A 27,102-nucleotide genomic window follows, 5' to 3' on the forward strand; every position below is an offset into this window, starting at 1 on the left:
GGTGCATGGGGTCATGGTTAAGCATCTGGGAAGCATCTGGAAGGGCAAGAGACTGGCGGGACTTAGTCTCTCTCCTTGTCTCCCTTTTTCATTCCTCCTCTCTTTTTCTCTTGCCTCTCTCATTTTTAAGGGCCTGTGATATCACTATTAAATTAAATTTCATGCACTATAAAACACTGTGGATGTCTGAGTAAGTCATCCATATATCATACAATTGTTATAGATTTGCAGGATATTTAAATAGTTTTAACATGTATTTATGTTCTAATTTATTTAACCTTGGATTAAAAAGTGTACAGTACTCTTAAGGACATAGTAGCCAAAAATTCTCTAGCTTCCTCAGTTACCCTGAATTCTCAGCCAAGTCCTTTGCTGGTCATGGTTTGTATTACCTACAAATGATATCCTTAGCTTACCAAGTTTCCTTTCAACTCCAGAAGTTTTATACCTTCAGTGTAGATGAGCTCTGTGACACTTAGGCCCACAACATTCTGTCATTTCTACAATCTTTCTTGCTTGTTTTAATGGCAGGACCATTTTTCTATTGAAAAGGCCAGATATTGTGGCATTTCTTGTTCCTTAGGTTTGCCAAATCCCCTACATCCTGGCTAATATGTCAGTAAATCCTGTTGCTGACCACTTCTCATCTAATCCAGGGCAATGTCACCAGTCATCTGGATTGTTAAGGTAACGCCTTAGAGAACTTCTTCAGCTTCTACCCTTGTCTGTACTGCATTTTCTGTGGTGTCCAGAGGAATGCTTTACACTAAGTTCACTTGTATCATCATACATTTATTGAAAACCCTCAAATCCCTTCCTATGTCAGAGTGCAAGTCAAATTCCTGAGTGGCTCACAAAGTCTTATAAGATCTTGTTCCCATCTCCTGTTTCTTCCTTTCCTTTTGTTATCTCCAGGCAAAGAACCTTCTTCCCAGCTTCTGCCTACTCTTACATGCCCCTTCCTTGGGATCTTTCAATTGGTTGCTCCCTCATTCTGGACTACTCTTCCTTACCTCTTCAGGTCTTGGCTAAAATGTCATATCAATGATATTTCCATACCTCAAACTTCCTTTTCCCTGTTGTATTGGTCTGAATTATACATCAGTGTAATTAGTGCCCTGCAATTGCTCCTGCAGACCAGTTTTATTGACCTGGTAAGCTTGATAAAATGAAGAATCTTGTGCTTTCCCACTTTAGAGCCCCCAACTCAGAGAGGTGGGGCCAGCATCCTAGTGATTGTGATGTATGCTAAATCTAAGAACTACTCCTTTGATTTTCCTCATTAAATTCATTTAGAATCTGTATTTATCTCTCCCGTGTTTCCCTCAACCTGAATTTACCTATCAACTTGAGTTCAGAGGTTTCCAACTGGGAAAGATACTGAGTGAAGGCTTGGTAAATTGCTGTTGAATGAATTAATGAACATATAGCTATGTAATATAGATAAAAGAATTGAGTAATAGCATTCAATGTATGATCCTCATAGTTTTCATGAAATTTAAGTGTGAGATTTTCTTTATTGTAGAGTTGAGAATCAGGAGATTCTCTGAAGATTGTTTTCCTCAACTAATTCTCCCCAAAATGGTGCGGAAATCATATCAATTGTTTCTTTGAATACTTGTGGCTACTGGAATCGAGTTATTTTAATCATCATCTCTAGCAACTGTCTCTTTCAACTGTACAGATGGGCAATTGTGGCTTCACAGAGCCTTTGAATAGTAAGCTAGTTAATGGAGATTTGTATGAAAAGACCACCTGCAGGTATATAAACATTGGAAATCTAGACATTAATATTTGATCTAAGTTGCTTGTGGTTGTCTTTGTGGATTTCGCTAGCCACAAGCTCCTGCCATTTCCAGGAGCATGTCTTTGGCTTGGGACATGATAAGACCTGTATGTTATACATACCTTGAGATCTTCTTGCAGCAGCTCTGACAGTTCTATAAAGCAGATCTCACAACCAAAGGGACTGAGAACTGCTGAGCAGCTATGGACTTGTGTGAGGTCATTTTGAAGGTCATGAAAGCAGAGGATTCCGGAACTCCTCAGATTCCATTTTCAGTCCATGCCATTAGGCTCCCTTTGTCACCCCCATGTGATTTTACACTTTGGCTGCCTTAGGGCTCAGGTTTTTTTCTTTTCTGCTGTAAATAAATTGAGGTTGACATGTTCTTCAAAGATCTATCTTGTATCAAAATGTTTTCAATGGTTCTTCCTAAGCTGCAGTCATTAAAGATAGTCTCAGATCTATTTTAAGGCATTCATCAGAGGATGATCTTGGGCATGGAGGGTGAATTAAGCCAATTAAATATCTATCCAGTGGATAGGACAGAGGACCTCTAACGCATTCCTCCTACCCACTGCAGATCCAGGAAGAATGGGTTTGTGGTTTGAGGACTATGTGGTTTTCTTTTGTTCGCAGGAGTTATTATATCTAATAGAAAGATGACCATTGCTGGTCTCTTAATCACATGTAACAGAGTGTTTTGGGGCTTGAGAGAATTGGCTCTTGCCTGAGATCTTCTCCATAGCAGGCCTGGGATTCCAGCCTTGCAGCCATTTTTGAAACTTGCTGATGGCAATGTCAAGAATCTACCCCGATGTGGCCCCAAGTATGGGAAGGCCTATTTCTTTCTATTTTAGTTATTTTTTAAAGGTGAAAATCTACCTTAGAGAATAAAAAAGTAATCCCCCCACCTTATTTTGCTATCAAAGTATTATAAAATGTCTTCTGTTGTTTCAGACAGCCAAGACTGCCTCTCCCTCATTAGTTGATGGATAATAGGGACTTTTTCCAGAGTAGCTGGGAAGTGACTTTCCAGGACCCAGTCTCAAGGGCCACAGGATAATGTGTTCTCACTTTCTAATCAAGGGCAAAGATGATTGGATGTCAGAGGTCTCTCTGGCCTTCTCTGCTCTTCCTAGGCTACCAGGCTTTTTCTGGATTGGGACAAGTGTTATGTGAACAATTGGTTAATAGATTAATGTAGATAAGTGCCAACATACTCATTGAATCACTTAAAAGATGAATGTGTTGCAGCTTATTACTCTCATGAAATAAAGATACCACTCTCAATTTACCAAGAGATTCACCTGAGGTTTTCATGAGTAGGAGAGAGAGGAATAGGGCTGCAAACATCTGTTCTGAGGAGACTAATCCCAATCTCTTCCCCTTTGCCATGGCATCTCCCTTGAGCATCAGTTAGTGATAGACAGTATTATGATTATAAATGATTTTCATGTGCTTAAAAGATTTTGTGAAACTGAGAACTCCCATAGAGAAGTGTGTCATTAATGGATTGCTTGTTTGGCTGGACACATTGCATGTAGATGGGAGTCATAGGGCAAAATGGTTCTGTGCAGGGTGTGATTTACATTTGTACTGTCCTTATATTCATCCTGCCACACCAATGAATGTGCACACATAAATGCTTATTCTCCTCTTCTCTCTTCTCATGACTGTGGTTCTCTCTTCATCTAAAAGGTGAAAAGAGGAAAGCTGTGCATTCTGAATCATACCATAGCTCCTGCCAGGAAACTTCTGCAACTTTAGTGTGTGTTGAATCAGCCAAGGATCTGACTACAGAGCAGATTCTGAACCAGCAGCTCTGAAGTTCCTGAGTGGTACAGATGACTCTGGTCTATGGACCCCTACTTTAGTGAAGGGGGTTGAGACTCTCCTATTTCTTAGATGTGTATTGTTCTGTATGCGGTTGTTGTAAGTGTTGCCCTAAATAACAACTATTGATAAGAAGATAAATTAGGCTTTTCTTGCAGCCTGCTCCTCATCGCTCTTTGAGATGTTGCTGCATTAATTTGTTTTGATAGGTGCCTCTGGCATTAAGAGCTGTTTTAAAATCTAAAACTACACTATGTGCTAGTGTGCTTGCTGATTTCCTCTGCATTGTTTTATTGGCACCAATTTAGCTATACAAGGAGGGATTTCATTGTCCTATTTCTAAGCAGATTCACTCTCATCTTCTTTCTCTCTTTTCCATTCTCCTCTCCTTCCCAAACTAATTTCAACAAATTTGATGTGTGTGTGTGTGTGTGTGTGTGTGTGTACACACATACACACATAAATACACATAAATTTTGTGGCATTAGGAGGCTTGGAACTCAGTTTTATGCTTGTAAGCCGATGCAATACCACTGAGCTACTCCTCTAGCTTTGTGCTTGCTAATATTTACCAAGTCCTTTCAGTATGACGTTAGCCTCTGACGTAAATAGTGGTGAGGAGTATGATTAGACATGGCTGAATTGTTGAAAGACAGGAGATTGTAAGAGTTAATTGTTTGAGTACAGATCACAGAGTCCTTGTCTGACAGGAGCTTAGAGATAATTTATTATCTCATGTTACAAGAAGTTTTTGGCACTTGGTTTCAGACATGATGCAGAGGCCCAGGAGAAAGGGCCACAGACCCTTTCCTGTTTCCCTTCTGGATTTCAGGTGTGACCATCACACCTGTCTTCACAGGAGACTCTTGCTTACATCATTACATCTTTACCTGACTATTACCACACAGAAAGGGGAATAGGAAGCAAAGGATACTTGTGGGTGGTTCTGCTCTAGAGAAAAACTTCCCCATAGGTGCATACATTATTCTCCTTGGAATAGTGTGGACTAACATGGACCCTCAGAGCAGACCGTTCATGGCTAAAGAGGAGCAAGTACCATGATTGGCCTGGCAAATCAATCAGCATTGTGTCTCACAGGATGCACAGTACGGAGAACCTACTGTATCTGAAGCCCAACAGAATAAAACCCTAGTAATTGTCACTCAGAAAAATGGAGAAAAATTTCAAGGACTGTGAACAGAGCTTCCCTTCTGTCTTGTTTGATTCTAGGTGTTTCTTCAGAGTGGGAACTTGTATTCCCTCTTCCCTTTCTCCTTACTACATCTCTTCTTCAGCACCCCACAGTAGACCTCTGAGTGAGGGTCCCTCACACTATACCATGTGTGTCTTTGTGTCACTCTTGGGCTTTGTAGCAGTCATGCGTGTGCTGAAGTGTCACTGTAGTAGTAGAGGGGAAACTGCTCCTTAGCAAAGTGGGATTATTTCAAGAAGAAAAAACCCCAGGGAGTGTTGATGGCTGCTGTTCCAGATTTTGCCATATTCCATCTTGTCCTTCTGGGCTCTTCATTACACTACTGACCCTTGGTTGTCCTGAGTTCTGCTGAGCAAAAGTTGACTATCCGGAGATACAGTGTCTACCTGGACACCCAATGTGTTCCCTGTGTCCTCTCCATGTCAGTGCAGAACTAGTCTCCCTGCTCCTCTTGGGGCGGTAGGTTTCCCAGCAGGCCAAGAGGAGGGTACAACCTTCCTGTTTCCACTCAGACTTGGCTCTTATTGTCCAGAGGTCTGATGACATTTTGATGATGGCAAGGCTCCAGGAAAGTGAAAAGGCTGTAATTTAATTTAAACCAACAACACCAACACCAACACCAACACCAACAATATAACAAGAACTGGTAGACAAATCCTGGGTTTAATTATACATTAAAGAAATAAAAGTGGGAAAAGTTGATTTGGTTAGTTGAAGAAGCTATTGGATAAGCGTGGCAATGCAAAAGAAACAACCCTAGAAACCTGTTGGATCCCATACATGCTGAGTGGTTGCGTGGGTTGAGCTGCTTTGTTTTTCTTGACTAGAGAGTGCTGTGAACAGAGATCAGAACTATTACCAGGATGGAATAAATAGGGTTGCAGTGGGAAAAGGAACCCCTCTGTTTTTGTAATTGTAGAAAGCTGGGTTTTCTCTCTCTCTCTCTCTCTCTCTCTCTCTCTCTCTCTCTCACACACACACACACACACACACACACAAACACATATGCAAACACATGCATGCATGTACACACATATTGAGAAATGAAGGGAAAGGGCACCTAGGAATTCCTCGCAGAAAATGGGAATTTAGTTCTGAATGTAATATGTAGCGTATGCTAACATCTATCTCGATTATCTATCTTCTCTTCATGTGGTTCAGATCATGTGATAGTTACCCAGTTTCATACATTTCCCCATATTTGTTGTCACTGGAAGGCCAGGATTGCGTCTAAATCACAGTTCTGTAAGCTTATGACATCCAGGGGCATGCCTGTATCCCCATTGGATGCTGAACAGGAGCAAGGTATTTCACCACTGATACATATCCTGGGATAAATGCAGTACAAAAAAAGTAAGAGATACAATGTTAAAAACATATTCTATATAGTCTGTTCCTAACAGAATTAAGAAAATATTTATTGCTGTTTTATACCCATTATTACGGCATGTGCATAATTTGAATCACAATGAAATTCTGTATATGCTATGCTTCCTGTGTGTAACATTTCAAGGAAACCTGTGGAGCTCTGGAAGACCGGCAGTATTGAGTACATTGCAGTCTTGCCAGTGAGGTTTCCAGAGTCTTGTGAGGGAAAGGAAAATGAAAAAATAAAAAAGGACAACTGAAAATGAAATCAAACTATAAAGGGATTGTTTTTCACAATATAAATATGACATTTAGGATTAACCAGAGAACCTCAAATTAGCTTTTCTGAGTTGAGTAATCACAACTTGATATTTATCCAAGGAAGAGCTTAGGAGTTGTGGAGTATTAACCCCACTGTTCTAGTTTGCATTTGCTTTTCAGTAAAGAAAATTATACTAGACTTTTGCAACATGGAGATCTGGGCTAAAAGGGTAAAATGCAGTCCTTCTCCCTTTTAAAGGACTAGGTTTTATTCAGATCCTCAATAACTTTCTGTTGTGTTCCTTGGCAAATCATTTAATCTTTTTATTCCTTTTCCTTTTATCAATTCCAATACCCACAAGTCGAAGTGTTTTCTTAAGGCTTTTTGTAATCCTTCCCATTTGCAGAGTATTCACATGCAGGCTCTGTTCATTGTACTGCTGGGTTGTGGCTGGGGTCTGCTCTTCTTCTAGCCCTTTTCTGAACTCCTCTCCACTACAATTTCTCAGTTTTCCTTGGAGTGACTGACACTGGTTGTGTGGATTGCTAGTAGGATCAGGTATAAAGATGATCAAGTACAAAAGGATCAAGTTCAAGTTCCCTTTCCCCATGCTCTGCCCTTGGTTAGTAGTTAGGACCTGGAACTATTTAGCTTAGTACTTGCCTGCATTTTAAAGTCATATCTTTTGGGGAACAAAAGATACTGCTTATAGCCAGGAAGCAGGGAGTGGGGGTGGGGCTCCCTCTATTTCATTATTTAGTCCTTTAGAACATTTGCTGGGATTGATGTCCTTGTGACTATATTGGAGGAACTCTGAACGTACCAAGCATTGATTCTGTTACTCCCTACCCTGACCCAGAGCTATGTTTTCTGTGTACAGCTCAGGTAGGAACCTTTTTCAAATAATAGTAGATTTTAAAGTAGGCAAGGGTTAGGGCTTCTCATTTAGACACCCTCCTGGTTTTTCAGAAAAATGATTTTCAGAATAATTTTGTCATCCATTAGCCAGTAAGCCCCTGAATGGGTCTCACAATTTGTTCTATAAGCTTAAGGAAATCCCTGCTCGCCTTCCTTATAGGTGAATAAGAGATTTCCTTGTGCCCAACATGGCACAGATTCCAGCTGCCGGTTTTCTTTTTCTTATCATTAGAAGCCTAAATCCACACATGACTGCTTAGTCTATGTTTAGATATGACTGTATTCTTTTATTTAATTAATGTAAAGGTTAGAAGAATATTTACAATATTTTAGCTGAGAACATTTATTTTCACCAGTGAAAGCCCATTTAATGCAGGCGTCATGCTGCTCAACAAATCATTGTTTTCCCTAGCAATAACCTTCTTGACATTTTACCTGGCTCATACATATCTATGTTTAGATAAAAGGGTAGGAATGAATCATCCCTCCCTCCCTTCTTCTCTCCCTCTATCCCTCCTTCCTTATCTTTTTCCGTCCTTTCTTCCTTTCCTTCCTTCTCTCTCCATCCTTCTCTGCTTCCTTCCCCTCATTTCCCCTGCCCTCTTCTCTCCTCTCTTTTTTTTCTTTTCTTTTTGATAACAAAGGGTATTTTATGTTTTTAGCAAAACAAAAGTATATTTCAGGGGAGGAGATGGACACTTGGTAAGGGTTGTTGTTTGATAGGGTGGGTTACTGAATGGCTGGAAACTTGGGCCTTCACCTTATAGCAGAAATACTTCTATAAGCTTCCCCTGGTCTCCAGGATCAAGTGCTATGAGAATCCTCCAGAACAAGGCATTCTTGGTTAGAAGGCCAGCTGGCCACCTGGAATGTGGTGTCTCAAATAGAATATCACATGGTACATATTGAAGTATTTTAGGTAAGTTTCAGAAATCATAACACAGTTGCCAGACTAGTCTCACGGATTATATTAGGCAAGAAGAATTGCTTTTCCAGTTGCCTGCTTCCCTCCTACCCCGCCTCCCTGCCTGCCTTTTATTAATGGATTTGTTGCTGTCACAAAAATGGAGTTTTTACATGAGATCCTGATGTTTGGCTTCTCTGGAAAAATTGGGAGGTCTGGCAGCCCCAGGTCCACATTTCCTCTGGGGCAGGCTTCTATTTCAGCTGAGTGACAGTAGCTGCTTTAGACCTGGGTGTGAAGGGACTGAAAATGAGCTCCATACCTTCTTCCCTCCTGACCCCTGTAGATATTTGAGTTTTTGACCCTTGCAGCTGTCAGACAGTTTTTCTTCCTGGCTCCACACTTGTCCTTTGCTGATGCTGTGTCTTTGTCTGGAATCTGTTTCCTGTAAGAATTGCCTGTCCAAATCTTCACCTCATTTTCAAGGCTGGATCCAAGGCCTACTTTGGTTACAGTCTTTCACCATTGTATAGTTGAAGCTCTACTGCCTCCACATAGGCAGCATAGCATTCTATTTTACATGTTGTTCAGTTGTCTATTTTATCTTATCCTACTGGATTGGTGATATTCTTCTTTTTTAAAAAATATTTTATTGTAGAGATGCTGTACAGAGGGGTTACAGTTACATGAGTAAGATAATGAGTATATTTCTTGTCAATCATTGTTACCCTTCCTCTGTTTTTCTCCTACTATCCCCTCCCTCCCCCACTTCCCCTACCCCTATCCACTGAAGTTGTAAAATTCATTTCCAACATAGTGTCTTGTGAGTCTCATTTTGCAATGGGTCATCCTGTGTCTCTGTTTCAGCATTTTGTTATTTTCCTTTCCCTCCTCAAATAAGATAAAGATGCAAGATACCAAAATCAAATACAGTGACAACAGGGATATACCATAGGGGGAAGAACATACAGAAGGAAAAAATATATCACATAATTGTTGTTAAAAACAACAACAGCAAAGAAAAATCTCTTGTATCCATATCTTGGGGTTCATTTCGTTTAGCATCATCTTACATGGTTATATGTACATAGCTTTTGAGCTTTTCTGCTCATCTCTAAGATTGTCCTAGATGTATTTATTGTCCTAGATGTAATTATTGCAAATAAGGGGAACCATGGGACCTATATGGGTCTGGCTTACTTCATTATGTTTTTTTCCAAGTCTTTCCATTTCCTAACAAATGGGGCAGTGTCATTCTTTCTGATGGAAGCATAGAATTCCATTATATATATATTTATATATATATATATATATATATTCCACATAGAATGGTGATTTTTTTGCAAATTCTTTATTGTGATTAAGTGATTACATGATTTCACAAATTTCACAGTATTGTGCAATAGTGATGCTTAGTTAAAGTCACAATGGTGATATTCTTCAAGGTGTAACATTTATATTTCTCATATTTTACATTTACAACTTCCCAAAGGCTACTGTACTCCTTAGCTCATTTACCTTGTTTGTTAAAAGGCAGAGAATAGTAGCTTATTGATTCACCTAAGAGTTATGACAAGAAATATATTTGATTGAAGAAGGAGGAGAGTCGTATAAATGTAAGAATAGAAAAGAGGCCCACGTAAGAAGGCACATGAGGCCACAGAGGCCAAGGAAGCCTCTTGTGGAAGTCACACATTGGGATTCTGCCTATCCTTTCCTGATGCCCTCCTCTTGTACAGTCTAGCCTTAGGCCTGGCATCTGAGATTCCCAGCTTAAAACTATTAGTATGTGATATTTCCTGGTAGTTCTTCCACTCTCAGAATCAGATCTCTATAAACCTACAGCTCTTTTTCAAGGTTTAGCATTGACACTCAAAATAAGACAATGACTAGAGTTTCTTGAATGGTAAGTGGTAAATTAGCTACAGGGGATGGATGTACATTGAATAAATAATCCAGAGCCAGGATGCCAAGGGTGCTTTGGTTAAGAAGGACATGGAGGAGGTCCTGTGTGGCTGGTCCTTTGCACACTGGAGGGATAATGTACATGGGCCTCCAGCCTCGTGTGTGGAGGCAGTACTGGTGAGGTTGAGGAGCTCATGGAGTCAGGAATAAAAAGAAGTTTGTTGGGGCTGGGTCTCACAGCTGGATCTACCATTGGTGACAAAGGAGGTGGGAGAAGTTTGTCTGTTGGGCTGAAGGATTGACTATATTTTAAGAGGATGAGAGGCTTTAAAGGCTTGTGTAGAGCCTTAGGTCTGTGACATAGGAAGGCCTATAGACTGGAGTGCAGATAATGAGGAAGCAGAAGGTGAGAAGAGGCTGCCGCAGGAATCCTTGCAAGAAATAAGGGTGGCTGAAACTGAGGCAGTGGCTTGTGGGGAGGGAAAGAATAGAGAGATCCCAAAGACTTGGGAGTCTTTTAGTTATGAGGACAGTATTTTTTCTTTAAAACACTCTTCAGTTAATTTCCTCAGGCAGGAAGACTGCCTGACTAACTTTAGGTGAACCCTTTGGCTTCATGTTGCAGGAGGAATGTCCATGGATTCGGACTCAGGAGTGTCTGGCACCATTCCCTTTGGCTATGTAGATGTGGCCCTGCGGAAACAAGGATGGCTTTTCACTGTGAACTGTTGTGCCACCTTGTCTCACTGTCACATGTAAGCTGGCTCGACAGCATATACCAGTTTTCCTGTTTGTAGAAGCACATTGTGTACTTTGGTCCAAGACATTCTGTTCCTTAGCACATATAAATCTTCTTGTGTACACATTAGCCATACATAGGAGCAAATGGTGTATTTATTCTTCTGTCTTATGAGCCAGTGGATGTTAGCATTAGGGTTGTCTGCTTCTGGAATTCTTGTTCTGAGCTTTAAAGACATTTAACCATCTGTTTATGACTTTAAGTGAATGTTCTGAGTGGAGGCTATGAATAAATACGTGAATCATGAAAGATATATCAAAGAGGTATTGTCAATAATGAACTGCTGCTATACATCTTGCTTAGCTATTTTCTGGCTTTTAAATTGTCTAATAGGAGCAGACAGGAATTGAAAAAGATAATGTCCAGTATGGATTTTTTTTTGTTTAAATCTGTCTTTTTCTAAGAGGCTTGGTATAGGATTGCTTGAGCTGCGTTTAAAAGAATCTGATCTTTCCTTAAGGCAGTTTTTTCTATAGTTTATTTATGTCATATGTATGCATTTAATATTATCATATTATAAAATCTTTAAATAAATATAAGATGTTAACTTTATTATTGAACCTCACTTTGGAGAGTAAACTGGAATTAATCTTTCTGAAAGCATTATCATATTCATTCTTCTACCCAGATACAGTACACTTTTACAAATGATTCTGTCCACCCAACTTTTCTTAAAGAGAATGAACCCTACCTTCTCCCACTCACAAGGGACTTGATTGGTTCCAGAGGATTTTTCCAGAAGGCTTCATTTTTTCTTACCTCTGTAATATAATGTGAAACTCAAAAGAATTTTATATTTGGACCCACATATGTGAATTAAGTTGAATAACAGTTTTTTCACAGTATGCTTTTGCTAAGTAATAGCACCTGAGTAGTAGCAGTTGGAACAAACACTCCATTTGTCAATTTTCATTTCTTTTACTTGGAATGAGATTCCTGCTGGGAGTTGAGTATATTTAAATGTAAATAAAATGAAACAGTCAATGTATTTTCATGTAGGGAAGTAGTTGCAGTGTAATTAAGACATACAGTTGCATAACTTAAAATCCAGGCTAAAAGTTTGTATATTGACCTTGGTTTGTACTTGAGTTATTCTTTGGTAATTACTGTCATTCTGATAGTCAACAAAGAAAACTAGTAAAGAATATCAGACTAACTTTCAGGAACCAGACTGCGTAGTTTATGCATTATTTGAAAGTGTTGACTACCCTTTTAATTAATATCTACCAGTTCACTATCTAGGAGTCTTTTTTTTTTTGGTCGGTCGTGGGGCTTGAACTCTGGGCCTGGGCGCTGTCCCTCAGCTCTTCAGCTCAAGGCGAGTGCTCTACCACTTGAGCTACAGCGCCACTTCTGGTTTTCTGGTGGTTTATTGGAGATAGGAGTCTCACGGTCTCTCCTGCCCGGGCTGGCTTTGAACCTCGATCCTCAGATCTTAGCCTCCTGAGTAGCTAGGATTACAGGCGTGAGCCACCAGCGCCCGGCTTTCTAGGAGTCTTTTGACTTAAGTTACAAGCAAGTATACTAGTTTTGAATAACTGCTACTTTAATAGATTAACCATTGGTAGGTAATCTTTATGCAAAAATACAAGTAGGATTGCATGTGTTAGTAATCAGCTGGTAGTCTCTACTGTTACATGGAGAGATATTCTTTCCAATGGGCTTATGTAGCATGTTTAATCCTCCTACATAATTTTTAATATATAAGAAGAGTAATTATTTTAATTACTATTTTATTTTTAAGTAATAGTTATTGGGAGGAATATTATTTAAGTTCTATAAACCATTCCATCTGTTTTTAGGAAATTCAGGAAAATAACATAGGGAAAAGAGAGTTGTTGCTTACAAAGCTTTTCTTTTGTGTGGGTAGCTGAACATGCACAAACCTAGGCCTGGTGACTTTGTGCACTGGGTTTATGGGTTTGCCATTATGATTTTAGCTAAGGCGTTAGTAAGCACTGTTTAGTCGAGGATATGGGAACATGAAAGATGAATGTTTTTCATCTTTTAAAAATAAGTCTGTAAACATTGGCAACTTGAATTAAAGAAGCTAGAAAATCATAAGAATATATACAAAAAAAGGAGCTATACTGTGTACAACTTGTACTTTCCCCAGTGGTATTCTTACAAGTGATTTTCTAAAATGAATCTTGGCTAAAGATGAAATTTTATTTTCAGGGTTTTAAGAATGTGTTTAACTTTTCATTGGTATCTTAATCCTTTATGATTAATTATGACTTTTGGCATTTATTTAGTGGAAATATAATTTGGTATAGTGAGCTTTTGGGTCGATGGGCTTGCTGACCTATTCGGTACCTGCGAAGTCATTTTCTCTGCCATGTCAGACATGGCAGATGGGAAAAGCAGCCTAGCCTAGGTCTGAGAGCTCCATGAATGTTTGCAAGAATTCATTATCATCCTAAAGCTCACCAGGAAGAGATACGTTCCAAGAGACAGAATTTATAAGCAATGTCTTATATAAAAAAAAAGGTTGATTTTTCTTTTCCCTTTCAGATTTTGGGGTAAGTGCATTCTTAGCAACAGGAGGTGATGTTACACGGAATAAAGTAAGAAAAACATTTGTTGGCACCCCATGTTGGATGGCCCCTGAAGTCATGGAACAGGTAAAAAAAAAAGGTTACCTTGATTGTTATAGTATTATTACACATACCCATAGCACATTAAAATTTCATTGTAGTCAATTTTAGTAGAGTGAATTGTGTAAAGCCTTTAGCAAGTTAATATGAAAGTTATTTATAAACAGGTCTATCTTCCTGATATAATAAGATATGTAATATAGCTGCTGTATCATTGTGTGTTTCTTTTGCTGTTTTTCTTTTTTAGGTGAGAGGCTATGACTTCAAGGCTGATATGTGGAGTTTTGGGATAACTGCCATTGAATTAGCAACAGGAGCAGCACCTTATCACAAATATCCTCCTATGAAAGTAATTACTGTTGGAAATAATATGTGGGGGTTTGAAATTTGATTGGGTGGCATTGATTGTCTAATTCTCTTGAATTTACTCATTTTTCTCTTAGACATGCAGAGAATTAATGGAGGAATGCAGCCAAGTTGAATACTGCCTAATTTTCTCAGTGAACAGAATGGGCATTTCCCAGCTTTGAAGCTGGATTTACGTTCTTAGCTAGAGTTCAGGGAAGAATGTGATTAGATTGGTTGATAGAAGTTGAGAGCTCTGACAGATGCTGGTCATGACTCTTGAGAGCAGAACAATTCTAGTCCCCAAAGAATAGCAAAGAACAGATTTAGTGACATCATCTTCTCAGATGGATCTCACAGAGCCTCAGGACTTTTATTTTTAATTTTTAATGCCCTACAGTATTATCTCCCCTGACCTCACAGTGTCATGTTGGTGGCTCATCTCATGTGAGTGAGTCATGATGTTTTTAGTCTGCAGCGTATATGTTGGGTACTATTTCCAGATTTTTGTTATCCTTCACTCTTGCATTCTAAATTATTTTTCTTACTTCTGAGAACTGAAGTTACTCTGAGGACTTTGTATTTTACTCAGTGTTTTTATTTTCTATTCTTTTGTTTTTCCTGTTTGGGTTTTTTTAAAACAGGAAAAACAAATACTATTTCCTAGCTGAATCTTATGAGAACTTGCTAATCCCAGTCTGAAATCCAGTAGAACTTTTTTCCAGAGTTCCCAGCCCTTCATGTTGTCCTTTTTGCCATTATCCTCTGTGAACAATAAACTGTCACTTTCATCCTGCATGTATTCAGACATCTGAAAGTGTTTGAAAAGAGCCTTGACATGTATAGCATTTGCATAAATTAAGGTTGATCTATGCATTTATTTTACTTTGTGGATCAATTGTTGCACATTCTATTTTCTTATTAAAGCAAGTAATTTTAATGTTATTGTAAAATAGCATGTTTATTTTTTACCTTTTTTTATTTGAAATTTTATTTTATTTTATCTTCCTCTCAAAGCAGCATGGCCTTTGATCTGATTATGGATCTTCACAACTCCTGGCTATCTGCCAAGCTGTTTTTCAGCAAAATTCTCTGTATGTTCTCTCTCTCTCTCTTTCTCTCTCTTTCTCTTTCAAAGGACATCATGTTACCTCCTGTGATGTGGTTTTATTTTTAGGGTTGGTAATATATTTTAGAAACCCTGCATACAGTTAGTTCCTTCATTTTGAATGGCCTGCACAAATGACTGTCACTTTTTCTTTTTGCCACCCACCACCCTCTTTCTGTGCTAGAGCTGTGTGCGTGCGGCACTGGGAGAGCCAGGTCCCGGAAAGCTCTGCCCTGGTTGCTTTGGGAGCTCATTCTTAACACAGAGAGCAAATTTTATAAGTACTGACAATGGAATAACAAAAAAAGGTTAAAGAGTAATAGATTTCCAAAGTGACATGAATATTTTGAGTACACATTTTTTTGGAAAGTTAAATAATGGAAAACCTAGTGAAGGAGGGCCTCTGATAGGTTTGTACAGAACTACAAATATCAGGGTAGCAAATAGGTGAACTGAGATTCTGTCTTCATGTTTCTTAATGCTGCAGGTGTTAATGTTGACCTTGCAAAATGATCCACCTACTTTAGAAACTGGCGTAGAGGATAAAGAAACGATGAAAAAGTATGGCAAGTCCTTTCGAAAATTACTTTCACTGTGTCTTCAGAAAGATCCTTCCAAAAGGTATGTCAATGTTAGTGGAGGAGCTAGTGACCTGGTTTGAGTCCTGACAAAGCTGTTTTTGTGGAGGGGAAAGTTTATGTGAGAACACTGGGAAGGTACTTTTAGTTCCAGGAGAAACCCTTCTCTGATCTCCTGATTCACATCCTGTTAGCAGAATACAACATGGCTTCAAGGGGGAGGGAAGCAGGTGGAGGAAAGGGGGAGGAAGATCAAAATTCTTAATAAGTCTTCACTGTGCCTGTTATGTGTGGGCTCTGTCATCTGAGGAAATGAAGTAAAATAGAACTCAGAAGAAACTGGCAGTGCTGCATTCAGAAGCTGAGCTAATATTCTGCTCTCTGTAGGTTGAGCTGACCTCGCAGGACTTGAACATCTGGCTAGCGCCAGTCTGAACCAGGCAGAGCTACTGAATTTTGCATGAGCTTCCTTTTAGTTGCAGAACAAGTTGGTTATGCATTTAAAAGATTATCAGGAAAGAAGATTAAGGAGATTTTTACCTAGAAAGATTAATCATATAAACAGAAGCAAATGGCTTTAAATTAACTTTAGTGTTTTTTTCTTTGTTTTTGTGTTATTGTCCTGTATGGTAAATGTCTCTGTTGTTTGAAGTGGCTCTGTAGCTCTGTGACTTTGAAATGTCCTCAGTACTGATAGTGGAGACTAGTATTTATTTATCTATTTTTTTTTTTAGCACTTAAAGGAGAACATTAATGATGTGACTCACACACGGGGCTTACCTTGGTAAGGTCCTTTTGTGGGTCCTTGCTTGTGTGTGTGGCATACCCTAGCATAGACCTGAAAAGGTCTTTGTCCTCCCAAGTGCAACACACACACACACACACACACACACACACACACACACACACACACACACACACACACATGATTACTTTGGTGGTGGTCATTGTGGAGTTTGAACTCAAGGCCTGAGTACTGTCCCTTCATAAGTACTGTACCTACCACTTTGAGCTACAGCTCGACTTCTGTTTCTTTTTGGAGATAAGAGTTGCATGGACTTTCCTACCCAGGCTGGCTTTGAACCACAACTTACATCTCTGTCTCCTGGAGCTAGGATTACAGGTCTAAGCCACCTGCACCCAGCTATACATAGCTTTAAAAAAAAAAAATTAACATAAAAGTGGACTTTTGAAAGTTTCTTTTTCAGGGATGGAATTTCTTGTTAGAACTGATTCTTTTATTTTTATCTTAATTTCTCTGTGAAATTTGTTAAAGTCTTTTAAACTTTCCATAGTAAATTGCTGTTTGAGAAGGCTATCCATCTAGATTGAACACATTACATGGTGTTTCTTTGATAGGTACAATGTTTATGTGCTACTAATCAGATTGTAAATAATTTCAATTCACTATTTTAGTGCACTATTTATTTCAATGCACCATATATTTCAGTTGTCCTTTTTGTTTAATTTATGGAACTTATTTTTTCCTCCAATGTTTCCTTGAGGTCATTTCTTTACTCTCTATAAGCTGATAATGCTTTTAGATTCTGATTTTGTTCTCTAATGTTTTGCTTTTCTTTCCCTTGTATTTGGCATCATTGTTAAAGGTAACATTTGGACATCACCAAGAAGACAGAGTTTGATCCTTTATAGCCCAGTGAAAGAAATGTTGTCTTTCTACTTAGTTGTAGGTTATTCCTGAATCTTTGAAATTCTTGGATTAGTTGAGATCCCACCTAGTGGTTGTGATGAATAATGTCACACAAATCTACCTTGTTAAGAAAAGATGATTTTCATGAAGTCTTTTCCTCATGTAAATAACAATAACTAATAATATGATTAAGCACAGAGCATTAGTAGTTTAAGGCCTCCTTTTAGGTATTTTCTTTTAAATCTAATTCACAAGTATGCATTTTAAACAGTTTTAGACAATGATTGTGTTAACTTACCAGATGGCTCTTTCTTTTAACGAAAAGGTGGATATTAATATCACATATTAATACATATATCAGGCATTTGAGGAAAAAATATCAGAAAAGTGATTTATGAAGTATGAGAATAGATAAAAGTAACATTGCTATTTTTTAGATGAGATTTTTTTTTTTGTCAGTCGTGGGGCCTGAACTCTGGGCCTGAGTGCTGTCCCTTGGCTCTTCAGCTCAAGGCTAGCGCTCTACCACTTGAGCCACAGTGCCACTTCTGGCTTTTACTTTTTATGTGGTATTGAGGAAATGAACCCAGGGCCTCATGCATGCAAGGCAAGCACTCTACCACTGAGCCACCTTCCCAGCCCGAGATGTTATTTTTATATGGATATGTAACTAAACATATGTTACCATTTAATTGCATGGCACAATTCTGAAACTGTGTATATTCCAAAAGTTTTCAGGCACCTTGGCCTTTGGTCATGCTGTTGTAGACTTCTTGCTCTGTCTTCTTTGTACCTGCTTTCTGTAGTTATTCAATTGCTGTATCTCTTTACAGTTAGATATAACTGTAAAGATACAACTGGATAAAACAGAGATTAAAAGATACAACTGTATATTGCAGAGATATATTATTGCCTCTAGATTTAATACCCTTGTCTGTGAAATGGGTTAATAATATCTCCTTCACAGGACTGCTTCCAGGAAAGAATGAGACTGTGCACTTAAATCAAATAGCATAGTTCCTGGGGAGTCCTTCTGTGCTTGAGAAATTGAGGTTGCCATTCATTTATTTGCCTTTCTTCCTTGGCTAATGACACTTTATGTAATAGTTACAATATGCAGGTGGTTATCTTTTGTAGCACTTACTACTCTGTGTGCACTTGTTGTCTTTTGCTATAAATTCTTTTTTTTTTTTTTGTTCCGGTCATAGGGCCTGAACTCTAGGCCTGAGCGCTGTCCCTCAGCTCTTCACCTCAAGGCTAGCGCTCTACCACTTGAGCCACAGTGCCACTTCTGGATTTTTTTTTTCTGCTTATGTGGTGCTGAGAAATCGAACCCAGGGCCTCAAGCATCCAAGGCAAGCACTGTACTACTGAGCCACCTTCCCAGCCCATGCCTATAAATTCTTAAGGAATTTTTAAGTAGAAGAAAGATTTTAATTGCTCATGTTTAAATTCAGGCTTTGGTTTGACTTACATTCTCAGTACTATCTATCTCTTGAATACTTAGAGTTAATTTGGATTTGGCAATTTGAGAGTGATTTGAAGTTCCCGAAAGAAGAGTCAAGATGGTTGAGGAATTAATGGAAAGCTTTGGATAATTTTTATTGAGCTCTGTTGCCTGAAGGCAGATCTGAGATCTGTGGACCTGTGCTCTGAAAGCAGTTCATTGGTCCAAAAGCCCTGGTATGGAAGTGAATGCAATCACACTACAGCAGAATAATAACTAGGGCTGATTGACTCTGTGCATTTACGCTCAGGCTTACTATGAAGAGACTGCCTTTTGTGTGTCATTTGATATATTTTAAAATTATCTTTAAGTAGCTGTATAAGGAATTTCCATTTAACAACGTAGTTTATGAATACATCTTGTTCACCCCTTTCAACTTGCTCATCCACCTCTCCCCTACATCCCCCTTTTCTCACTCTTCTTAATTTTGTAGGATAAACATTGAATTCTTGACTGCATCCTCTCCTCCTTCTCCTCTTTATTCCTCTACCTCTTTCCCCTTGACCCCACCCCTCCTCATTCAAGTAATGTTTCTGAATTCAATATTCTTTATTGCTTTGTTATATTCATGTGGGATTTTCTCTTTTTGATACCCTGAGAGCCCCTTGGACTTTTCTTCTCAGAGAGCTAGCAATTGGGACTCTTTACCTTATAGAGATTTTTCATTTGCATTAGCAAAGACAATGAATTGCTGATATGTACATAGCAGAACATCTTGCTATTTTTTTAAAATGTGCCTTGACCTTAAAAATTATATTCTTCCTATGGATTGAACCTATTAAAAAACACACAATTTTCTCTGAACATCAAGGGAATGGATCTTGCATAATCCATCAAAATAAGTAAGACTTTTTGTGGGGATGTAAAGGTGAGAAAAGCAGTTCTGCTTGAGGTCAGTGATGTGGTAGAATTTAGTAATGCAAGTATGAATGCAAGCTGTTAGAACTATTTAAACTGTGTCATAAGTATCCTAATCCTTTGAGAATTATGTTAAGTCTTAGTGGACTTTGAATCATCCATATGTATTAACTGAACTAAGAGATTTTCTTCTGAGAATGTTGGTAGTTGCAGAGTAGTCCATTGTTTTTGAGGATTAAGAATTGGATCATCATTGAAACCCTGCCCCATTGTTTGTGTTGCCAGTAACACTTTAACCTTTCTTGTAAAATAGCATTTCTAGTTAAAATGTGAATTATATTGCTTGATGATTGTCCAAGCAATTCAACCATGTAAGACATGGCTATGAAGGCTGGCAACATTGATGCTTCCAGGTAGTTACTATGGCATAAAATGAAAAGAAACAATAGATCAAACCAAAATGAGGGGGAAAAAACACCCTTATGATCAAATAGGCAGTAGGCAGCTCTGCTTTGTGTGTGTGTGTGTGTGTGTGTGTGTGTGTGTGTGTGTGTGTGTGTGTGTGTGTGTGTGTGTGTGTGCGTGCATGTACATGGTCACAAGAGTTTGAACTCAAGATCTTGTGCCTTAAGATGATTACACACCTCAGCTTGCTTGCTGGTTTTCTTGGAGATGGAATCTAGTGAACTAGTTTGCCTGGCTAGATCCTCCAGTTCTTAGCCTTTTGTCATCTGTAGCTAGGATTGCAGCTTGGGAGCCTGCAATCCTAGTATCTCCTAGTGGCATCTCTTCTTTTTCATACTTCCTGTCACTTCCTTTTCTTTGTTTGTTTCTTATTTCTTTCGGCTTCTATTTCCCATGTTTTATCATGGATATAGTTTGGTACATGTGGGATTTTACACCAAAGCTGTGAACACATTGACTGAAACACACAAAAAAGAACCAGTGACCTAGAATGGAGTTATTCTGTGTAGAGGTGGAAGGACCTATAGCTTTAATATTTAAACCTATGAAAAAAAGGAAGGGGTTTTTTAAACTACTTTTTATATCATGGTAGTTTTGTATGTATGAAGAAGGCTAAGGGTGAAATGGAGTGTAGAGAAAGAGAAAGAGGTTTTCTCTGTAGCATGCTTTTCCCTTTTACATTTTTGGTCACCATGGAAATGACCTTGCTGGGAACAGAAAGCATTTTCTGAGCCCTGTAATTCAAAAGGACATCCATCGCTTCTCAGTCTTTGTCTACTTTGGCTCTATACTTGACCCTGGATGTATAGAAAGAGCATGGCGGTCGTGGGGCATGTAGCAGAGAGAGGGAAGCATTTTGTCTTCCCTTAGCACCTTTACTGTTCTCACTCTTTGTTTCTCTAGTTGAGTCTTATTTTCATTGCGTCTTTTCTCTGCCCCTGCTCTCTCTCTATTGAATGGATACTTTGTCTTTGGTGTTGAGTACACGTAGATGCCTGGGTTGTAGGACTGTGTCCAAGTGTCCAATAGCATTACTTTCACCTTATGTTAGATAATGGTATGAAAGTGAGCTGTAGCAATTCTTTCTGTTCTATTTTAGACTATAGCAGTTCTTTCTGTTCTTTTTTAGACATTCAGAGTATAAAAATGAATAGTATATGGTTTCTGACCTAGAAAGGCACTTAATTCAGTGAAGTGGAGGCAGGAAGGACATAGATACTGATAATTATGGAAATGTGGGTAGAACAGTGTGTGAGCACCAAGTTGGGAGCAATGAATTCCCTTAGTAGGAGCTGAGAGGGGTGTCTTGAAGATGATGGCATCTAATTGCTTCTTGACTGATGAGCAAGGTGTGCCAGTTGGTTATGAGAGATTTTGGACCCAGAAAAGCAGTGTGTGATCTTTCATGAAAGAGCTGGAGATAAGAGAAAGAGTTGGAAGTGGCGCTGTGGCTCAAGTGGTGGAGTACTCGCCTTGAACTGAAGAGCACAGGGACAGCACCCAAGCCCAAAGTTCAAGCCCCATGACCAATTAAAAAAAAGAGAGAAAGAAAGAGTAAGAGGAGCAGGGAAGGAAGAAAGGGGGGTGGGCACTACAAAGGTGGTTAAACTGGAAGAGTTAGAATCTGAACAGCTTGCTTGTATCTCTGAAATACAAAATCTCTGAAAGTGGATAGAAAAGGGATCAGGTGTTTTTTGTTTGTTTTTGTTTAGACATTATCTTGGGTAGCATTGTAAATGATGGATTAGAATTAGAAGTGGCTGAGATACTAACTGGGAGCCTGCTTATTTGTATTAACCAGAAATGAAGCTATACAGGCTTTACATAAAACATTGTCCTTGAGTTTCTTAATCATCTCCATAAATTTTTTTTAAAGATGTGGTCTTACTGTTTTGCCCAGGTTGATCTCAGCTTCTAAGTACTTGTACCAGCTTCTTTAAAAAAATTGCTAGTTCTGGGGCTTGAACTCAGGGACTAGGCTCTGTCCCTGAATCTCTCCATGCTCAAGGCTAGTACTCTACCACTTGGACCACTTCTAGCTTTTCCTGAGTAGTTTATTGGAGTGTCTGGGGTGGCTTTGAAATGTGATCATCAGATCTCGGCCCCCTGAACAGCTAGGATTATAGGCATGAGCCACTGGTGCCCTGCTTAGCTTCTTGTTTTATAAATTTGATTTCATGCCAAGTTTGACGCCAAAGCCTGCTTGTTTGCATGGTTCCATACCATGGTCTCTTGGTAGCCTGTCTCACTCCCTCCATCCAGATACAATTCCAAGGTTTCAGTGTATTGCTCATTTTAGAGCCCGACAGCAGGCTAGTCTGTGGGTGGTTGGTGGTGTACTGTTTCCATCTGTCCTATTCCGTGTGATATGCCCAGCATTTAGCAAACTCTGTCTACAAACAGTAGGTGCTCAGTGAACACTGAGAGAATGAAAGGAGGAATTTGGAATAGCTGGAGGCCAAAACATTGCTGCTAATTAGAAAAAAATATATATTAAAATGATAGTGTTGAATAATGTAGAAATAGTTAGATCCCTTTTTCATCTTTAAGCTCTTTGCCTTTTTAATCAAGTGCAAATTCATGAACTTAATGAGCTTACCAAAGGATATAGCCCACCTGTTGTTTAGACTCTTATTTATTCAAAGCAATTAGCAATTAACAGCTGTTTATTGTAGTGGTTATGTAGACTCAGGGTTGTTAAGAACCTGTAGCCGGTAAGGGAACTTGAAACTTGAGGAAAACAATAGCAACTTAAATAGAAATTTTCTTTGCCTAGAAATACAGTTTATGCCCCCTGTAGACATATGCAATGTGTGTATATACCAGATTTTCTCAATCTGTCCATTGAGTAGCATCTGGACTGACTATATATCTTGGCTATGGTGAATAGTACTGCAATGAACATGTTTGTGCTGTTGCCTAACTTGTTAAAAAAGAAACTATTGATGAAATAAGCTACATTTTACTTTAGATCTTTTTTAGGGGGTGGGGGTAGTGTCTGGGGTTTGAACTCAAGATCTCATACTCACTGGGCTTGCTTACTTGGCTCTCATTGTACCATTTGAGCCATTCATCCCGACAAGCTTTTTGCTGGTTAATTAGAGACGGAGTCTTAGGGAATTTTCTGCCTGAGTTGGTCTGGATTCACAGATCTCAGCCTCTTAAATAGCTAGGATGATAGATACGAGACACAGCAAGAGGGCTGTTATTTGTAGAAGAATGTCAGTTAAACAGAGGATTGCTGAAACCAGAAAATCATCATTCTTCAACCTCTTCTGAAGTAATTGTTTAAGGCAAAGATGCTAAACCTTTAGGGGAAAGATTTTCAGGAACATGATAGTAGTACCATGCCAAAGTACTACCCAACAGAATACTTGCTAATTTCAGTAGGGAAAACATGCTGTACAGTAGAGACCTTGGACCAGCTGGTTAAACTCAGCAGTAACAGTGGAATAGCCTGTCAGTTCTTGCTTCTGAGTTGTTGCTGTCAGAAGTGTGTGATACTGTCTGTGAAACATAACATGAAGATCCCAAATCTGTAGAGCTTGGCTATAGAAATATTTTGGATTTCAGAGTTTGGGATTTTGGAATATTTGCAGATATTTTCTAGTTGAAAATATAAAAAACTGAAGTGCTCTGAAATCTGAAACTTGTTTGTCTAATGTATAAACACTCAAATACTTGATGAAACCTAATCAAGCCTCCAGATCTAACTTTGAGTTTAGAAGAAATATAGGTGAAAGTTCTGGGATATTATAGGTAACAATCAGATCTATCCAGTAATGCTTTTAAATGAATTTGCATTTTATCAGTAACCATTACGTTTACCTTCACTGAACTATGTAACAATAGCCTATTAACACATCTTGCATTACATACTGGGCAGACAGAGTTAGATAGGGAATCTGTGGGCCCCCCGGGAAATCACACAGCACAGTGGATTGTAGTTACTCTGACAGAGTCATGTTCTAGCCTATATGATTTCTTAGTAAGTACAGGAATTTAGCTTGTAGACAGGCCAATCTGCCACCTTCTGGAAATACTGAATTTATTTAGTGAAGTGTAACACTAAAGGATGGAAAATTGATCATGCCCAAGCACTTAAAATTACAGAAGTTCATGTGTTTTTGTAGTAGAGGTGTTTAGAAAGGACTGGAAAATTGGCACTGCTTTATTTGGTGCCAGTTCATGATTAACTTTGTTTCTGTTCTTCCAGAAGTACTCTAAGGTTAAGTTATATCATCAAGGCAGTGTATTTATTAAGTGGTCATTGTTTCAACTCTAATTTATTATTGATCTTTCAGGCCCACAGCAGCAGAACTTTTAAAATGCAAATTCTTCCAGAAAGCCAAGGTAACATGCTTAAAAAAACCAAGTAAATCTGCTATTTTGAAATCTCTATGAATTTACATGTATCTTATTTGGTGTTAAAACTGTTTGGATCATTTGTTTTGCAGAACAGAGAGTACTTGATTGAGAAGCTGCTTACAAGAACACCAGACATAGCCCAAAGAGCCAAGAAGGTAAGCGACACCTGGCCCACCCAGAGGAAATGAAACCCATAGGAAAAACAGGACAATAGTTCTTATATACTCAGGATAAGCTATTCAGAGGATATCCCATTTGTGATTAGTTCAGTAATTGCATTAGTCTTTGGGTTATCTTAGTGTGTTGGGTGAGGAAACAATGTGGAACTCAGTGATTTTAGTTTTCTACCAACTTTATTGAAAGACCAGAGAGAAGGTTTTTGTGAAAGTTTAAATCCTGAATAGGTTAATAGCCTTAGGTATCTTTTGGATTTTACACAAAGGGAATTCAGTGTCCTGTTCTCCTCCGTAGCACTAGGGGGCAGCATTGGGGTGGAAACTCTGTGGGCAGATGCTCTTCCATTTTGAGCCATACTTTCAAGCCCTTGTTTCAAACAGTTTGAAATCATGAAAATGAAAAACTTATGTTTTGTTATGGTTGTGTAAGTATCTGTGGGATACAATTCTTTCCTCATAAAAGATCCGTGGTCCTTTTTGTCTGCTTTAAAAAAAAAAGTAAGTTAATGATTACCTGACAAATTCTCCATTCTAGGCTAAAGATTTTTTAAAATGCTAAGTATGGGTGAGTGTATTTATTACATTGTCCCAGAGCTTTATTTATTTTCACTATATATTTCATTATGATGTGAAACCTAGCAAAATGTACCCATTAATTTGATTCAGTTTGATTTTAAAAATTACACTGCATATTTATAATTAACATGTATATAGTCATAGGTTTAGAAAGGAAATTTTTCCCATTAGCACTCTCTCTCTCTCTCTCTCTCTCTCTCTCTCTCTCTCTCTCTCTTTCTGTCTCTTTGCAGCTAGAGTGAATCTGAGTGGTGTGTGCTGTAAATAAAACTGACAAATGTCCAGTGGAGATTGTAGCTTATTATACCCAGGTTGAACTCATGATGTTTATTTCAAGATGTTGCCTTTTCTAAAATGTTCTTCAGCAAATACCTTTAGCTGATACCTTAGAATTGTTCTAAGCAGATTTTAAAGCAGATGTCAAAGAAGGGGGCCTAGTCTGTACCATTATCTGCACTTCTCTCATGGCCAGCAGAATTCTAGGGGCTAGCCGGTTTCTGGGTTTAGGAGGACATTATTTAGTTTACTTTGGAGTTTTTGCCCTGCTAGATGTCCCTGAGGGAACATGGACAGTTGGACTAATGGTCATCTGAAGAGGCAGTGCAAAGAAGAGATAGCTTTCATTTAATAGGTTTCATTAACAGGTTATAGACTAGGAGACCAAAGTTTGAGACCTAGTGGGTTTTCAGGGGGTACCAAATAGCATTCCGTGGGGTGCTAGAGTCTAAACCTTCTTTTGATCTCATGCCTCAAATGTTAGTCACCCTGACAAAAAGCTGTTTCAGAGCTGTTGGCTTCTGTAGTAAGCATCTGTGAAGGACTATTTATTTTTCCTTTGGTCTATCCCTCTTTCCTGGGAGTCTCATCTATTCTCATCCTGTCATTTGTTTCTAATGGCTAGAGGAGTCTTCCAGATCTATTTTCTTTCCAGAGCTTCAGCTTCACTCCTCCAGTTTCTTTTTCAGTGGCCTACTAGTAACCTGTGGTCATTTACCTTACCTCTCCAATCGGATGGTCCTGGGCTCTGCATTGCTTCTGGAATCTGCTAGCCTTAGCACATTGGAATTGCATACGATCCCTCCTTCTGCCCACCGTGTCTTCCCGGCTCCTCACCCGTTTCTCTTTCTATACAGCATCACTTTTTTTTCCTATAAATTACCCTCTTCTTTTACACACACACACACACATTTCTGTAACCCAGGTTGGCCTAAATTTACAACCTTCCTGCTTCAGTCTCCTAGTGGTGGACTTAGCAACATGATCTACCACACCCAGCTCTTGGGTCCTTGATTTGTACTTCATCTTAAGCCTTGTTTTGTTATCCATTCCTTACCTGGAAAATTGCTGCACACTTTAGCATCTCTCAGAAGGCTGATGGGAGAATATAATGTAATTCTTTAAGCATGGTGGAGGAGACTGAGCCCCCCCCCCCCAATGTTCTCTGGAGATATGAAATTCTTTTGTTATACATTTCATTTTAAACTACACTTTGGTTATCAGGTGTACTCTGCCATTTACCTGTAGATTTGTTTGTTGATAGGTTGACTGCTTAGAACTATGTAATCACAATGTTGTTCATCTTCATAGTATGTGCCTAGAAATGGTTACTGGCTACATGATCACATGTGCCTGGGTATACCAAAGAAAGGTCATTTGAAACTATATTTTAATTTACTTTAACTCCCCAGATGCCTGTTTATACATTTGTGCCTAGGATTCCTGTTAATAGTGGACAACTTCCTCTTTCCCTTCCCTTGCGATATTGGTAAGCAACAATGATGTTGCTTATTAGAAACTTCTCATGCAGAGTTGACCAGAGAAATTCAATGTTATTTTAGTTATAATGTGCAGTGAAAACCTTTAGTGATAGCTTAGCATGTCCTTC

General features: G+C 38.8%; 1 protein-coding gene across 3 annotated transcripts in view; it reads left to right on the plus strand.

Annotated features, from left to right (window-relative positions):
* Stk39 (serine/threonine kinase 39) overlaps positions 1-27,102 on the plus strand; it is a 263,115-nt gene that overhangs the window by 86,916 nt on the left and 149,097 nt on the right. For all 3 annotated transcript variants that reach the window (XM_042694158.1, XM_042694159.1, XM_042694160.1), the window contains exons 6-10: positions 13,503-13,612; positions 13,833-13,934; positions 15,526-15,659; positions 24,402-24,450; positions 24,555-24,620. In XM_042694158.1, the coding sequence (XP_042550092.1) occupies positions 13,503-13,612; positions 13,833-13,934; positions 15,526-15,659; positions 24,402-24,450; positions 24,555-24,620 (461 nt within the window). The remainder of the gene's footprint in view (positions 1-13,502; positions 13,613-13,832; positions 13,935-15,525; positions 15,660-24,401; positions 24,451-24,554; positions 24,621-27,102) is intronic.

Source organism: Dipodomys spectabilis, unplaced genomic scaffold, assembly GCF_019054845.1.
Source record: "Dipodomys spectabilis isolate Male_0828 unplaced genomic scaffold, ASM1905484v1 ptg000174l, whole genome shotgun sequence".
NCBI classification, from domain to species: Eukaryota; Metazoa; Chordata; class Mammalia; order Rodentia; family Heteromyidae; genus Dipodomys; species Dipodomys spectabilis.